Genomic DNA, 17627 nt, shown 5'->3' with positions numbered 1-17627 from the left:
AACAGGTTTATAATGTAATGTATATAAACAATTTTACCTTCAGTTCAAATATTTTGAATATATATAATATATATCTTGCAAATGAGGACTTTCTATGGTTAAAAACATCGTTTTTTAGAAATGTAGTCTGAAAGTTGAACACCAAAATCAACCCACATTGTGCACAAGTTACCTGATATACTGCAATTTAAACTTGGTGAAATATATTATTGAGGTCTGAAAATATGGTACAGCTTGTATAGACATAAAAGCATCAGCTAAATTAAATGTAATGTAATGTAAAAATGTGTTTTATATATATATATATATGTATTATTTATATTATTAAACTAGCATGTGCAAGAAAGTATCAGAAAGACATTATGAAGTGGTTGTTGAACAATACATTTTATTGAGAACTTACAGAATTTCATATTTTCAATGAACCTCTGAAGGTAGATAACACGTGGTGGTTTTTTTTTCAAGTATCAAACATAATAATCTGAAGGCAGCATAACTGTACAAGGTACTTTTTTTAAATGATCTATACTATAGACAGTGAAATGAAATGTATTGACGTCTGCTGGTTAGTGGAAATTCTTCTTCTTGATGGTACCTCCACCCTGAATGTGGTTGTATTTATTGTATGTATTTGTTATCTAAATTAAAAGCCTATTTTAAGACATTCACATTTGCACCAAAACACACAGAAGACAAAATAAAAATGACTTGAAATGTACAACTATACATGATGTCAAGCTATTGAGTTATGTTTTTCTTCCTGAATAATGTTGTGGTCAGAAAAGTGGACAGAAATGAAAAAAAAAAACAGTTTGCTATTGTACAATATTCACATTTTCACAGCTGGTTAATAAATGTTTTAAGAAATTTGAGCCTTGAACTATATTGAAACATTCTGCAAACGCTGCCCTCTCTTCAGTCAAACTAGTGATACTGTTTATTTATCTGCAGGTGCAGTGCTTATTAACTATTTAAACTACTGACAGTAGATAAAGGGCTTTCACTAAACTGAAACTGCTGTACATATTCAAAGTGCTTGTAAAAATGCAAATAAACTTGTTAGTTTAGTAAATTAAGCATCACAACTGACATAAAAAAATTTTTTAGTTATAAATTAACATTGGCAGAAATAACTTAAAAAAAAAAAAAAGTTTTTAAAAAGGTAAGCCACCTGCAGGTTCCTTGCTCTCTATGGCTTTCATCCCTCGTCCACTTCTGTAAAAATGTCACTTAAGAAGTACTGAGACACATTGGTGGGCTCCTCCTCTGGAAAGACGCTCTCCACACAGTCACTTTTCTGGGAACGTAAAGCCTAAAACAAAAAAGAAAAAGATCAACTTCACGCGCGAGTGCGTAAAATTCTCACCGAGTTAAGCATCCTTCCTGTATCCTCCTCACCTCGGCTGTACACGGCGAAGTTCTCGGAGTTGCGGGATTGCGGTCCGAAGTCTGCTCGATGTCCACCGCCGTCGGTGATGTGACGGACGTCGAAGGGGTTTCCTCCGTCGGCTGCGCGGCAGCAACGTCGCGTGACGTGGAAGCGGCGGGCTGCGACAAAGACGTTTTCCTCGCCGCTGATGGAGTTTTAGTCTTAGATAACTTGGACGCTGCTCTGCCGGGCGGAGGCTCGCTTGGAGGAGCAGTGCTCATTGTCTCAGAGAGGAGGTCTTTGAGTTTTCTGACGGGGTATTAAAAAAAATAGAAATACATTCAATTATCACTAATAGATATAAAAAAAAAAATTTAAAACTAAGTTAATTACTCAGAATTTAACAAAAGACTTCCTTTTTCCCGTTTTTCCTCACCTACACCGACTCCTCGTCCCAGTGCTTTGTGCTCCTGCGCTGCTGTCAGGGTCTTTCTCCTTTTCAACGTCGCCGTGATCACCACTTCCTTTATGAGGCTTAGTGATGATGTCATCGCAAGCTTTCGGCTGCTCAGAAGGCCCAGGCTGCTCGGAGCCCTGGGTGGTGATTGTTTGTTTGGTGACCGACTCTGCTTGCCTGCCGGTTTGTTTCTTCCTTGTCGTACTGGACTTCACCTGCAGTTTGGCTGGTTGAAAGAGAAATGGATGAAAAACAATGTGTCCGGTTTGCTGCAGGTGCATGTATGAGTAAGTATTTATCTTTTTACATACCGGCTCTTCCTGTGTCCGCCAGCGTTTCCTTTGTAGGGGGAACTTCAGTCTCATCGTCTACAGCCTTTGTTGGCTGGACTGTGGTACTCCCTGTAAAATCAACACACAAAATCCACATTTATTCTCAATAATATGACATTAACCATTAGTTTAAAAGTGACAAAGAATAACCAAATCACTCTACCAGGTGGATCCACTGGATTCATCATGGTAGAAGCCTAGTGAGTGAGAAAAAAGAAAATGTGTGATAAATAAAGACATTTTATCATCATACGGCCACATTAGGTTCATTCCATTTACTATATACGCAGATGGGTCTGTGCCGATATCCATTACATTGACGAGGCCCATCTCAGCCCGCTCCTCTGTGGACACGGGCACAGGGTCATGTCCTGCTGCTGCTAAACTTTCTCCAGAAATTCTGCCGAGGGGGGGGGAAAAAAAGGTTTGCAGAATCCGACACCAAATAAAACGAGACTCCATGGCTGGCTAGTGAAAAAGCAGATGCGAACCTCGGTTGCCGCACTGATGCGTCTGTTACAGGAAGACAAGAGAGGTGCTCAGCTGCACTGTTCACCACCTCCCCCGATGAGCAGACTGGGATCTCAGTCAGAGAGAGGATGAAAAACAGTTCATTGGGGTCTGAAGGCAGGTGGTCCGGCAGCACTGAGGGGGGGAGAGGGAGGCAGGTTTTAACCCCAAAAAATCATAAGGAACATAATGTAAACTTAAACTCAAGTTTAAGAGAAGCTGTGATTTACTTACTCTGTGAAAATACTGGATAACTTTGGGTCCCTTCTGTGCTAGATGTTGATGTGATCTAGGATTAAGGGAAACATAAGGAAACAAAGGGGCTTTCAAAGTGGCGAGAGCTTCTTCAACAAAATAACACCCCCATCATCACCACCATCTTGGTTCACAACCTTTTTTTTTTTTTTTTTTTTTAAGGCTTAAAGTTATGCATAATTATCGGCAGGGCTACTTTGAGTGACAGGTGGGTACAGTCATCCACACTGAGCTACAAAACCGCTCTTCAGGAAACTTAGGGGTGACGTCATGGAGGCTACGTGTCATACTCGATACCATGTGCCGTGTTTCAAACGTGTTCATTTGAATCCATTCATAAACTATTTTATCACGTGAAGGTGGATATTGTGAGCCTAAAATCATGTTTTCAATCGGTTAAGCTAGCTTGGTCATCTTTATATTTGCGCCACCTGCCATTTAAATGACTACTTTAACCCTTTATCAAACGTGTGAAGCAATCAAACTATTATATCATGATTTGAACTAACAATTATATATCTTTTTTTTTTTAAGAAATAGCAACTCTGCAGGATCTCCACAAACCCACTGGGAAGTACACAAGTAAAAACAAGGTACTCTGCTTTGGAGTGACTATAGAGTATAGACACCATATAACCAAACTTTGACTGGCACATGACAAAATTGAAATTGATCCATATGCTTAACACATTGTTGCAGATCTGGTCAAAGTTTAAGGTTAAAGATATTGCAATCGCACATGCATTGCTTACAATTATGCGTTATCCCACAGCCCAGATTGAGTATTTATTTTAACTGGGTGGAAGATGCTTGTGTCAAACAAGCCAGAGAAGACTGGGCATCATTTGAAGGAGCGTCTTGGTTACTAAGCGCATCAGTAACTCCCCCTACCTGTTCCTGAATGTCATGTCGGAGTTCAGACACAGGTTTGTGATCAGCAGAAGCATCCAAACTGCCAGATTCTGTGAGAAAGAAGAAGCATTAGCGATCAACAGAGAGCCATGGATGACAGTAATTTGCTCAGCACTGCTTGGAAACTTTTTATTAAAATTTGTTTTTATTTAAAAGGTGTCAAACCTGCTTCAGCTGGTGTTGTGCTCTGGACTTGCTGGGGTTGTGGAGGACAACTGCTGCCGCCCAGGTTGGGTTTGGGCTTAATGAGTCTGCCTCTACGAGCTTGAGTAACTTTGCTTGGGGTCTTTGAAGAGTCGGTCAACTCTGACTCTGTTTCATCAGGCCTGTAGGAGGGGTGTAAGAGCACTGTTACAAGAGAAACTTCTACTTATAATTCCTTTAAAACATACATTTACAAATAAGAAAACAGTATTTACATTATCAGTTGAAGGACAACTGATTGATGACATAGAACTCATGTCTTACCTTTGGACAAAGGAGTCTCTGTCCGAACATACGAGGTTGGCATTACTAGTCAATGCAGAATCTAGTGATGACTCTGTGGAGCCTTTTACTGAAGACTGCACATCTGCAGTTGGATCATTTATTTGTTGGGCAGATTCGTTTGACTCGTTGACACTCGTAGCCACGTCCAGTTTACAATCCTCCTGTGAAGAAGGACCAGCCTCCACTGGATCCTTATCTGGCACCTTGTCTCCTGATTCCATTTCAGTCATGAAGGTTTTGCTGCTTTTATCTTCAGGAATTGACTCTGTCACCTTACACTGCCTCTCGGCAACCTCAGATGTTGATATAATAGTCCCATCGGAGGATGAACTTTTATTATTTGTGCTGTCGAGTGCCTCCTTGGAATCTCCTGATTCAAACTTTGTTGAGGTCAATGAAGAAGGTTCTGATGTTAAGTCCTTGCTGTCTTTCTCTGCGAGTTTCAGATCTGTTTGTTCTTTGTTATCGTCCCGAGGTTGTTCTGATGCTACATTTGAGGAGGAGTCTGTATGGCGTTGTTCCGACGGTTTACTAGTAACATCCGACTGCAGTTTTGTCAACATACTTCTCGTAGATGATCCTAAATTGGGTTTGAATTTGACCATGGTAATCCGACGCCTTCTTAGCGGCACACTTTGTTCTGAGCCCTCTGAGCTCGGGACCGGTCCAGACCCAACATCTGTCTTTTGCTCCTCAATTGACGATAGCTCCTCTGTGCATTTATGAGGCGAGCCAAGGTCCGGTGATGGAACGGAAACTGAAACAGAAGCCGTGCTTTTAATTTGGCTTGACTTTTCTTGACAGGTGGTGCTGCAAGTTGGCTGTGCTTCTGCCTCTGCTGCCGTGTTGTCAGTGGATTCAGGGCTAGAATTTGGCTTCGGAGGTTCCTTCACAAGCTGCACGAGAGTGACAGGGTCCGAAAACAATTCAGTGTTTGGAGTTGGACTTGAGTCTTTCTCGACGGGCTCGTTTGTGGTTGGAGGTTTAGACCTTGCAGTTCTTGATGTCTGTGGCAGGTTTGGTTTCGGTTTAAAATTTTGTAATCGACTCCTTAGTTTCGAAGTCGATGCAACTTCACCCTCTTCTTGACTGACTGGTAATTCATCCATAGGTGGGACAGACATAGCAGGATAGATACTGTCTTCTTGGACAGGGGCTGAATCTTCATTTGATCCAGGCCCAACTTGTGATTCTGTGACTGCTGACTCAGTTGTCAGCTTTTCGTCTGGGAACTCGGAGGTCGGCTCTTCTGTGGTGGCCTGCACCCTACTGTGTTTGAACTTTACTTCAGAAACCTTCTGGTTTTCTGAGGAACTCTGATTTGATTTTGCCACAACACTACTCTCCTCATTTGTACACCGTTCTTCAGTGGGAGTAAGCGTAGAGCTGAAATTCGATGACGGCTTGAAAACTGAGGCAAGATCAGTGCTTTGACTCTGTTTTTCAGTAGAGGTGGTGCTTGTTGGTTGTGGTTCCACTTCGGCTGTTATTTCTTTAAACGATTGTTTGTTTGGAGTTGGACTTGAATCTTTCTCTACGGGCTCGTTTGTGGTTGGAGGTTTAGACCTTGCCGTTCTGGATGTCTGAGGCAGGTTTGGTTTTGGTTTGACTTTTGGTAATCGACTCCTCCTCAGTTTAGAAGTCAATGAAACTTCGCCCTCTTCTTGACTGACTGGTAATTCATCCACAGGTGGGACAGACATAGCAGGATAGATACTGTCTTCTTGGACAGGGGTTGAATCCTCATAGGATCCAGGCCCAATTTGTGATTCTGTGACTGCTGACGCGTTGGTCAGCTTTTCGTCTGGGAACTCGGAGGTCGGCTCTTCTTCTGTGGTGGCCTGCACCCTACTGGGTTTGAACTTTACTTCAGAGACCTTCTGGTTTTCTGAGGAACTCTGATTTGATGTTGCCGCAACACTACTCTCCTCATTTGTACACCGTTCTTCAGTGGGAGTAAGCGTAGAGCCGAAATTTGATGACGGCTTGAAAACTGAGGCAAGATCGGTGCTTTGACTCTGTTTTTCAGGAGAGGTGGTGCTTGTTGGTTGTGGTTCCACCTTGGCTATTATTTTTTTGAGCGGTTCTTTGTTTGGACTTGGACTTGAGTCTTTCTCGACGGGCTCGTTTGTGGTTGGAGGTTTAGACCTTGCAGTTTTTGATGTCTGTGGCAGGTTTGGTTTCGGTTTGAGTTTTTGTAATCGACTCCTTCTCAGTTTAGAAGTCGATGCAACTTCACCCTCTTCTTGACTGACTGGTAATTCATCTACAGGTGGGACAGACATAGTAGGATGGATACTGTCTTCTTGGACAGGGGTTGAATCCTCATTTGTACACCGTTCTTCTGTAAGAGTAAGCGTAGAGCTGAAATTCGGTGACGGCTTGAAAACTGAGGCAAAATCGGTGCTTTGACTCTGTTTTTCAGGAGAGGTGGTGCTTGTTGGTTGTGGTTCCACCTCGACTATTGTTTCTTTGAGCGGTTCTTTGTTTGGAGTTGGGCTAGAGTCTTTCTCTAAGGGCTCTTTTGTGGTTGGAGGTTTAGACCTTGCAGTTTTGGATGTCTGTGGAAGGTTCGGTTTGGGTTTGACTTTTTGTAATCGACTCCTCCTCAATTTAGCAGCAGATGCAACTTCACTCTCTTCTTGACTGGCAGGTAATTCCTCTACAGGTGGGACAAATAAAGTAAGAAGGCTGCTGTCTTCTTGGACTGGGGCTGAATCCTCATTTGACCCTCTTGCAACTTGAGATTCTGTGACTGCTGAGTCAGTTGTCAACATATTATCACAACTACTCTCAGCTGTACCAACAGGCTTTTCATCTGGGACTTGAGAAATCGACCAAGTGTCTCTGGTGTTCTGCTCCCTACTGGGTTCAAACTGGGCTTCAGAGACTTTCTGGTTTTTTGAGGCACTCTGAGCTAATGTTGCTGCACCCAAATCTACCTGATCAACAAGTCCAACACTAGTGTTTATCCCCTCATTTGTAGACTGTTCTTCTGCGGGTGTAAGAGTAGAGACAAAATGCAAAGATGGTTTTAAAACTGGGGCAGGATCAGTGCTTTGACTCGGCTTTACAGAAGAGGGCGTGCACGTTGGTTGTGGTTCCGCCTCTGCTATTGTTTCTTTGAGCGATTCTTTGTTCGGAGTTGGGCTACAGTCTTTCCCTACAGGCTCGTTTGGGGTTTGAGGTTTAGACCTTGCAGTTCTTGACATCTGTGGTAAGTTTGGTTTGGGTTTGACTTTTTGCAGTCGACTCTTTCTGGACTGGCAAGAAGAAGTTGCAACCTCCCTTTCTTCCTTTTGTTCAACAGGTATATCTTCTGCCGGTGGAACACATGGGGAGGGTTTGCCGCTGCTCTCTAGGACTGAATCTGTGCATGAGCCTTGTTCAACCTCCGTGATTGGCGAGTCAGATGTCAAAGGATTGTTAAAGCCAGTCTCAGCCGTTCCAACACGAGACACATCTGTGGATTCAGACGGTGTGTCACCGGTATCCTGATCCCTACTAGGTTGAAACTGCGATTCAGAAGAGGAGAGACTCTGGATTTCAGAGGAATTCTGATCGGATGTGGCTGGACCTGATTGTACCAGATCGACAAACCTCTCCTGACTGTTAGACGGCTCTTCTGCTATTTTGACTTCAGTGGAAGAAATGTCATCTTTAAACAATAGTGAAGCAAAGTCTGGCATCTTTGAGGTTGTTCCTTCAGCCGCTGCTGGCGTCTCATTGGCTTGAGAAAGAGTGGGAGTAGCTGAGTGGCTCTCTTCAGCTGTTCTTACTGGTGAAGTCTCTGGTTTGGCTTTTGATTGTGAAGCCCTTGAGGTCCGGCCCAGGTTAGGTTTAGGTTTCACCTTCGAAAAGTGTCCCCTCTTGGTTTGTGGAGAACTTATATTGGAGATTTCCGGATCTGACCGCAATTGAGGGATAGGAATCGCGTCAAAAACAGTCTGATCTCCGTCTGTTGTGGTGTCTTGTAGTTCAACAGTGGCAAAACTTTCTGATGTTTCTGTGACTTCCTGACCAAAAGACGTAGATGGAGCGATACTTTCTTCCTGTGCAGCAGGCGTCGATGCAATCTCTTCTTCAATGTGGCTGGTTTCAGTCACACCAGCTGATATTGCTTCTGCAATCACACATAAAAACACATTTTAAATTTACTATATTTAAAACAAATTAAGTCCTATTCCAATATAAGGAATTCTGTAGCAACTGTATCTATAACCTGTTGCGTGGTCGTGTGTGTCTGTTTGACTCTGTGACGACTGCGAGAGGTGAGCCATGTTGCCGATGGTCAGCAGGGTTTGAGCAGCTTCATTGTAGCTCTCGTCCTCAGACACTGAAATAAAAAGACACGCAACAAAAATGTTAAAGATGGAAGAAAAGTTCCAAGACTGCTTCTGGTTCGCATCAGCACAGTTTAGCACAGTAATTATTCCAAGTATCCCAGTAAGTTCCAAGTTACATCACATGGTCAACATCAGCAACCGTGTTACACGTGTTTTTGTGTGCAGTTTGCAATTTCTGCATGGACCTGAAACTTGAGCACAACAATGAAATGCTTCAGAAAGCCACACAGGTGCTGATGTAGATTAAGCGACGAAACTTGGAATACTTACTCACAAAAATGATTGCTTTATTTTTCAGTCTGTTTTTGATTGCACCTCGTATACTTTGAAACTGTCGAAAAATAAACATGCAATTCACCAGAAGCTACTCAGAAAACCTCCTCAACATACCTTCTGTGTGTTCTGAAGAAAGGAACTCTATAACATCCTGCAAGGCAAACACAGATATTTTAAATGACATCAAAAGCCGCACTATTTGTCTTAAGATGTCGTGTATAAAAAACATGTATCGCAGTTGCCCCAGTTACACTTTTTTTTTAACATTTTCTCTCAAAATCTTTGTCAGCTGATTACATCTGGACACAAAACAAGAAATTACACCTCAAGAAAATGTTGCTCTGCCTGTTGCTATGAGCGAGTGATCCACAACCACAAAACAAATGAATGCATAAAAAAAACTGATAATGCAGAGACACTGCATGGAAATAAGATTGCACTTTATACATTTTGGCTCTGTACACCAGAGCTATAAGAAATAATATCAAAATAATAGTTATAACCGGGGTTGATGATTTCATTTTACTTTTTCAGGTCACTTACAACCAGCAGGTCCAACTGATGTTCACATGGTTCAGCTGTGCCTGCCTCATTGTCTGCCTGCTCACAAGAGGAATCGGGGCACAGTGCATCGTGGGAAATGTCCAACATATCAGGCATGCTGGCCAAGATGTCAAGCTAAGTGTGGGATGGGAGAGGGGGTCAAAGGGGAGTGGGGAGGAGGGGAGGGGTTGTGGACAGGACGAAAAACCATGCACAAAGAAAAAAGAAATGAAAAACACAAAATGCTTGTAATGAGGTCGAATTGAAATGAGTGAACGAATGGTGTTTTATCAGTGCGACACATGATGTGTGTGTGTGTGTGTGGGGGGGGGGGGGGGAACATACCTCCACCATGGACTCGTCCACCTCCGACACCACAGGATGAGGGGTGTGCAGGCCGGCGGGCACGAACACGGGGGCGCTGCTGTCTTGACCGGAGCAGCACGCGAGCCGCTGCTGCTGCTCCGCCTCTTCGTCCTCCCACGGCTTCTCAGCCTCCTCGTCATCGCTGAACTCCGACTGAGATGCCCGGAGGGTGACGAGCTTCGGCTTTTTGGACTTCGGGGGTGACTGCGGCTTCGACGACCTTCCCCTCTTGCCCGTGGGTTTGGGTTTGGGTTTGGCGGCGGAAGCAGTGGAGCCCGGCGGCGAGGCGGGAGTGCCTTCAGATCCAGAGGCATCCTCTTTGGCCGGGTAGTTCAAGGGCTGCGTGGGTTTGGGAACTCTACCGTATCTACAAAACACAAAGTATACGAAATAGTTCCCTTTGCAAAATGAGGAGCGGGAATGTTTTCTGGAGAGTCTTCCGGGGAAGCTCTTGTACCTTGTCGGTCTCGGAGGTTTGACGACAGCGTCCTCTTCTTCTGAGGAAATGTCATCGCCGGCCGACTTCTTCCTGTCGGCCTGACTTGAAGGTGACGCGTCTTTATTCTCCTAAAATGTTAGCAGAGCTTTCAGTCAGACAAAGTCACAACGTGCAGGAACATTTGATGGCTCTACAGTTAAAAATTAAATAACCTGCTCTTTCGAGGCGCCCTCTTCCTCTTTTTCTGACTCTGCGGCGTCCGCCTTCGTGGACGTCGCGGGCTTTTTACCGTATTTCCGGCCCAAAGGCAGCAGCGGCTTAGGCGCTCTGGCTCGTGAGAGTTTAGCCGGCTTGATAGCGGCGTCATTTGCTGCGCTCGCGTCTTGAGTCTTTTCAGGCCTGAATATCAGGAAGAAAACAGGAACATTTAAAGCCAACGAAAAAAAGAAGTGACTTTATTGAAACGAAACACTTTGGAAGTTTTATTACATGTCTGAATTTGTGTGGTCTTCGGGAAGTGCCGCCTCGGCGTCTTGAGGTACGCCGGCCTCACCTGAGACTATAAAAGCACCAAAAAAATGCATGAAAAAAACATGCTCAAATAAGTAATTTTGACTAAATTTAGAATCATAAATTTTACTTTCCCCAAACCTCAATTTACTAGAAACCAGTTCAAAAAAACAAAAAAGACAGTTTGACACGTTTTGTGACAACGCAGGAAACTTTCATGAAGCTGCTCTTCTACCTTGATCGTTGCTCGTTTCCCCCGTTTTGTTTTTCTTGTCATTTGGTTCTTCTGATTTACTCTTTTGTTTACGTTTCCTCTTGGGCTTCGAAGCGGCGGTTCCTCCCTCGTTACCGAGCTCCTCGTTCTCCTTCTCTCTTCCCTCCTCCACGTCAGGAACTTGATTCTCGTCTGCCTCGTCTCCCTCCTCCACGTCATTCAGATTGCTTGCAGATTTTTTGCCTGTAGATGGAATAAGAGCAGAAGAACACTCACTGATGAGGTGATAATTCAGTACTAACTTGGTATTAAACAAAGTAAAAAAAAATTGTTTTTTTTTAAAAAGCATGGAAAGTTAAGTCACCCTTTGTCTTCCGCTTGCGTTTCTTTGGAGAATTCTTCTCGGCGAGCAATTTCAGTTTCTTCCGGTTTTTCTGAAATTCTAAAATCTTCTCGAGCAGCTTGGAGAAGTACTCGATGTCCAGTTTGCGTCTTTCTCCTGCAAAACAATCAGCAGTGAATGTTTAATCATAATAAACAACGTGAACATTATAATTTAAGGTCAGATTTAACCGGCGAAACACACTTACTGAAAGCTTTGTCGATCCGCCACGAATTCAGCCGTTCCTCTTTTTTGAATTTGTTCTGAAAATTAAAATCGGTGAACTTAACAAAGAGTTTCTGTGTTTGTTTGTTTTTTAAACGGAGACTGCGAGTTGCTTCTACATGATGAAATTCTGTAAATATGCTGTGTTTATTTCTGTACTTGTAACGGACCTTTATCTCTGATCGAGCTCTGTGTGGAAACAGTTGACAGATCATGGAGAAGTCCGTCCCCACCATGCTGACTGCCAGGAAGAACATGTCGGTCTCTGAAGAAAAATATATATATTTTTTTAATTTTTTTTTTTTATTTAAAACATACGAGCATGAGAGTAAAATCCTGTATGTGCTGTGAAAATGTAATAATAGTATTTTATGTATAGTAGTTCAACCTTCGCTGGACCAGGGTTTGGTGTAGGTCCCTTTCCTGAAACTGGAGTACGTTGTCGTGGAGCCGCGCTCAAAGATGGGGTCTCGACCCTGCGCCGGGTTCGGCCCTTTGGCTCGCTGGACCTCCACTGTTAGACTGGGACGCAGGTTGGAAAGATATCATGGAGCCGACGGACGGTTTAAATCACCTCACAATAACGCAGCGAGAAAGAAAATCAACCGCAAAACCCCACCGACCTCTCTTCGTCGATGATCAGCGAGCCGTCTTCTGCTACTTTCACCTGAGGAACCATGGGCGAGTCATCCTGCTCTTCCTCCCCGTCCTCCGCCTCCGCCGCCTCCTCCATCTCCGCCTCCGCCTCCGCCTCCACCTCCCCCTCCTCCCTGGGGTTCGCCGTTTTGGGGGGGACTTCGGGTTCCTGCGCTCGCTCTGGAGACCTTCAGGGAATACATGGCAAACGTCAGAAAGAGGGACTGAGGCTGGTATACGAGGATTATATGTGAACTACTGTATATTTCCACATGGAAGTCACAGCTGCTGAAAGAGACACTGGTTTAAAAACGTGTTGGATTATCCACGACTACTCCGTCGCCAAGTCTCATTTTAGTTTATTGTGATTTACGAGTGGTGATATGGCCGCACATTCAGGCTGAATTCTATGTATAATATTTGCATTAACAGAGTATAACTCGAAATTTGGTATTTAGAAAATGAAGTGACATTTTTGTGATTCATTGAATAGATACATGATTGTGGTTTTCTTGCCATTCAGTAGCTGCAAAGGATAAAATCTGGAAGTTCAGTGTTTGAAATGTTTAACCTTCATACAAATGTACCAAGTTTTAATTAAAAAAATTTCATGGTACATGTTTTGCTTTGAAGAACGTCAAAATACCGCGTTTCTTTTACGAATTTGTAGAAATCACTTTTATTTCTTTGTTTTTCCAATATTCAATGTTTAGTTTTCTTTTATTTCAATGACTTTCTTTCTCTCATTGGGAAGAATTTCCAAATAAAATCATCTGATTAATGTTCGAGTTGATAAAAAAAAAAAAAATTTTTAAACTGAGTAGACTGCCCGCTCAGCATTTCTGATTCATACCGGTAAAGAATGTCTCATAAATGGGCTCTTGTTGCAGCTATTAAAAAATGTTGAATTCAATTTTTTGTTCAAATGACTTCTTGACTTAAAACAACAAATAAATAATATAAAAAGAAAAAACTAGAATCTCCAGTATGGAAGTCTGGGGTTTTATTTTGTTGTTCAACATCAGTGAAGCTATAAAAGAAAAAAGAAAAAAAAAGAGGATTTTAAAAATTATGTTGGGATAAACGTACTCCTCTCTCCCCGGTGAAGGTGGCACCACAGTCTCGTTCTCTTGCGCTGATTCTTCTAAACTAGACCTGAAAAAAAAAAAAGATATTCAACTCCATATAAAACCTTATCTCTGGGAGTTAAGAATGAAATGAGACACATTCTAGACTGAATCACAAGAGAGACACTTACGTCATGGGGTTGGACGTGGGGAGATAATGGATGAGGTCCCTCATGGTCATTTTGGCCGGATCTAAAGTGTATTCCTTCGGACGCGACTGAGCTTTCCTAATCCTCTGCAACATCAAATGAAATCACTCCGTTTATTCAGTCCCTCCAGGATTTCGCTTTTTGTGATAGTTGCGATCAAACATTTTTTATTTTGCGGCGGATTTTCTCAAAAATTGCGATGTAATTTGTTTTGAGTGAGTTTTTTTTGTTGGTTTTTTTTGCGTAAAATTGCAGGAATTAGAAAAAACTGCAAGTCGAGAAAGAAAAATGTGATTTATTTTTTTTAGCGCTACCTGACAAAGGAATAAATATGTAAATCACTTCCTTTGATAATAATCCAACCACACACGATTTGATTGAATTTAGCAAACCATGGGGGTAAAAGTTACAAAAAGTAATCATAAAAGTGCCGTCGCTTTACAGACAGTTTATGACTGTAATATAGAAACAACGACTACATCTGCTGTCAAAATAAGAGCTTTGAATGTTCATGTTAATTCAACACGTCGGCCTACTGTAGTCACAAAAACAAAGTGCAGTCGCTTACAACTTGACCGTGTATAAAACTATTTTTAGCATACGGTAATACTTAATCACTTATATTGATAATAAGCAATTAATTAGAACATTTTAATGTGAAGACCACATTTCCCACAAACCCTACCAATTCCAGTTTTTCTGCTTGTGCTGGTTTCCTCCAGAGTTTTATTTGGTGATGAGAAAACAGGAGCAGAGCGTTTCTGAATGTAAATAAGGAGGATTTTTTTTGTTTGTTTGTTAATAAAGCGAGTTCAGTTTGACAAGACTTACTTTATGCCGTTAATACTTTCAGCACAGCTTCTGCTCACGACATTTTCTTTGCGGAAGAATCGCGGGAATTTTCCAAAATTGCGAGCTCCCGCAAATATTGCGGAGTTTGCTTGAATTTGCGTTGATTATTGTGATTTCCCGGAGGGGACTGTTGACTTAATGGATCGTAACAGATCTGACAGTATTTAATTATCATGTCATTAACCCCCCCCCCCAAAAAAAAAGGATAGAGAATAAGGAGAAGTATGTCAAATGAGTAATCTGCGCTCACCTTCTCTTTGCGTCTCTCCTGTCTGAGCAGCTCTCGGAGCTTCTGGGCCTTCACCAGCCTCTGAACGTCCGACGGGTCGTTCAGGAGTCGGCTCAGGGAGAACGCCGACGGCGTCATCGAGGGCACGTTCTTAGACGACACAAGAGTCTTGGCTTTCTCGGATATTTCCGTGGCCTCTCTGTCCGGTAGAGAGCGCGGCGCTTTATCCGCCGGTCTGGGAGGGTCGTTTTTGACCTGACCGCCCGACGTGCTGTCCGACTGTTTGTCCGCCGGCGGGCGGGTTTGTTGCGTCGGCTCTTTGGCGGGAGGAACCTCTGAACTGTCGGAGGTGGAGATGAGGGTCGGCTTAGGTTGAACTTTGGGCTGCGTGCCGTCTTCCGAAGGCTTCCGTCGCCGCGGAGACTGGAGTCCGAGAGGAGCTGCTGCCGTCCCGGATTGGCTGGAGGTCGCCGGTTTGTCCGAGACTTCGACCGGAGCACTGGAGACGGCTTTGACGGGGGACCTCGGCGTCCTCGAGAGGGCGGAGGGGCGGCCAGGAGCCACTTTAGGCTTGATAGCGAACCGCTTCCTTCTCTGGACTGCAGCCGAGGCGCTGGTACCGTCCCCGTTTTGGTCGACGCCATCCCTTTAACAGCAGTAAGACGAGTTATTTTATATTATGCACTTTCAAACTAGTAGTTATGGCTTCTAGAATAAGTAGGCGCCACTTTGTTTGTCACTCACCCTGAAGTTTTTTCTGACGGCGTCACGTAGGACTTGTGGTCCGTCACAGGAGCAGCGCCGTTTCCATCACCGGCGTCTTTTGGGGTCTCGCTGGCCTCCTGACTGGCCGGAGGAGCCTCCTGAGGCGTCGCTGCCGTCCTCCCTGCCGTGCCCACGTTGGGACGAACGCTGAACCTCGACCGGCGAAACATTTCGAGCTGCAAACGCGCAGGAGGTCAAAGCAGCATTCAGTATTCAAACAGCCTGAGGAGCAGCTCCGAGGGAAATATTGTGGAGGACAAATGTGGACGGAGATCTTAAAAGGACCATATCATCATAGCAGAGACCCTCAGTCTCTCAGTGCAGGCTTATATGTGGTACCAAGAGTTTCTAAAAGTAGAATGGGAGGCAGAACCTTCAGCTTTCAGGCTCCTCTCCTGTCGAACCAGATCCCAGTTTAGGTTCAGGATCCAGATACCGTCTCTACTTTTTAAGATTCAGCTAAAATACTTTCCTTTTTGATACAGCTCATAGTTAAGGCTGGCTCTGGTGGGCTTGAGTCGTCCCTTAGCGATGCTGCCATAGGCTGAGGCTGCAGGTATCTCTGTCTCGGCATGTTTCTGGTCTACGGTTAGTGCCTCCACCAACCTGTCACTTTTTATTATTTGTTGTCTGCCATAGCTGTTATTTTCCATCTTTGCTCTCCCTTCACCATAACTGGTTAAACCAGTTAGCCTCCCACCTCTGAGTCTGGTTCTGTCTGAGGTTTCTTCCTGTTAAAAAAAATAAATAAAAATGTGGTTTTACTTCTATCTGTCGCTCATGTGGGAATTGTTGTGTTCCTCTCTTGTTTGTTTGTTGTTTGTTTCGATCCCCATTAGCCTTTGCATGGCAGTAGCGACTCTTCCCGGCATCCTCCTAATTTGACTAGATGATGATTAACTAGATAAATACCATTATTCAACATAGATGGCCCGTGAGACTGCTTAAGAGCCACGAAAGTTTCTTCTTAGCATCTTTTTAAAACAACATATAAAACAATATATATATAAAAAAAATTTGTCTAATGCAACTGGGAGGGAACTCCATCTCTGTGTATCTTTAGTTTTGGATCTTGTTAAAGTGCAGAGTTAAATGATTATGTGGTGATTTGACACTATGTAAACTAAATAAATGGAAATTTTGGATTTCGATGCATCCCTAACGTCACCATCATCTTCAAAACAGACCTGCAGCCACGTAGAAGACTTTTAAGCTACAATGCGACAAACCATCACTCAAACGTCCTGCTTCTGCAACACCGTAAAGAATTCATTATTTTCTAAAGGTTACTGTTGTGAAAAGTCGGGCAGCGCGTAAAGATTATTTTCCCCATCGACTAATCGTTGCATCGACTAATCGTTGCAGCTAATGGACAGAGCAAGTCGAAAGGTGCGCAAAGCTGAGCTCAAACTCGAGCAAACTTTTAGCTTCGGCTATGTGACAGGACTGTGTGTTTTGTTTTTTTTATTTTATTGCGTCCGCGCGCCTTAATTTGCCGGTGATCAACGTACCTGTTCAAGAATATGTCGTTTTCTGGGAGAAATCAGCGCTCAATTATCGTCGAGGAGTGGCAAGTAGCGGGACCCCGTGCACACACCAATCCGCCATGTTTCCCAGTGACGCGCTGGTTTTCGCGAGAGAGAGAGAGAGAGAGAGAGAGAGCGAGCGAAAGGGCTTGTGGGAAATGTAGTCGGACGCGTGCCAAATGAGACTGGATGAGGCAAGATCGTGTACTTTGTGAGCAAGAGATCCCTGTTGTTTCCTCGGGATTTATTTCAGCATTTTACTGGCTTCTGTTGTCCTCGCGATCGTTGGTAGAATAAATGCGGAAAGAAATTGATTTTGTATCGTGCAAAATGTGGACGAAATTTGGTCCATTAGTAAAAAAAATTATTAGTAATTAATTTTCAGATGCAGCCGAAAGAGTGATTTTGCAAATAATCCTTAACATTGAAATTGACAACCTGGAGGTAAAGTCAAGGCTATTTATTCACCAATTTAAATCTGTTTAATGTCTTCTTTTTTTTTTTGGTTTTGTACATGTACATTTAGCATTTACAATACAATTAACATTATTCTTTCTTTCTGGACGCGTTCCCTATGACTGATATTATTCTATTTTTATTTTTATACCGTATTATGATATAAGTTTTGTCAAAAAAAAAAAATGTTCTGCTTTGTGTGTTCAAATGTTATCATCCAAACATACGGCCCAGACATAAACCTGCAAAGTCATACAGTAGT

At 43.2% G+C, this 17627-nt stretch overlaps 1 protein-coding gene across 2 annotated transcripts; it reads right to left on the bottom strand.

Moving 5' to 3' along the window:
- Nucleotides 1–319: 319 nt before the first annotated feature.
- LOC138622244 (transcription factor TFIIIB component B'' homolog) lies at nucleotides 320–16984 on the bottom strand. Of its 2 annotated transcripts, none has more exons than XM_069700889.1 (29): nucleotides 16895–16984; nucleotides 15363–15559; nucleotides 14640–15264; nucleotides 13520–13623; nucleotides 13351–13416; nucleotides 12249–12449; nucleotides 12014–12147; nucleotides 11796–11890; nucleotides 11609–11663; nucleotides 11383–11517; nucleotides 11040–11261; nucleotides 10784–10853; nucleotides 10507–10693; nucleotides 10313–10422; nucleotides 9835–10222; nucleotides 9490–9624; nucleotides 9061–9097; nucleotides 8547–8660; nucleotides 4304–8447; nucleotides 4001–4161; nucleotides 3815–3885; nucleotides 2903–2957; nucleotides 2650–2803; nucleotides 2438–2558; nucleotides 2322–2355; nucleotides 2138–2227; nucleotides 1806–2052; nucleotides 1399–1678; nucleotides 320–1312 (listed from the first exon to the last, which is right to left on the bottom strand). In XM_069700889.1, the coding sequence occupies exons 2-29, from the start codon at nucleotides 15551–15553 to the stop codon at nucleotides 1199–1201; spliced, it is 8340 nt and encodes a 2779-aa protein (XP_069556990.1). In that variant the 5' UTR covers nucleotides 15554–15559; nucleotides 16895–16984; the 3' UTR covers nucleotides 320–1198. The 2 variants fall into 2 exon arrangements, with proteins under 2 accessions (XP_069556990.1, XP_069556991.1); XM_069700890.1 differs by having other exon boundaries at nucleotides 2474–2558.
- Nucleotides 16985–17627: the final 643 nt, after the last annotated feature.

This window comes from Brachyistius frenatus, unplaced genomic scaffold, assembly GCF_029030835.1.
Source record: "Brachyistius frenatus isolate BFR_SWC_R1_liver_20210118 unplaced genomic scaffold, ASM2903083v1 Contig_35, whole genome shotgun sequence".
NCBI lineage: Eukaryota > Metazoa > Chordata > Actinopteri > Embiotocidae > Brachyistius > Brachyistius frenatus.
The sequence above is the reverse complement of the archived record's forward strand: the minus strand, read 5'-3'. Positions and strand labels throughout refer to the sequence as shown.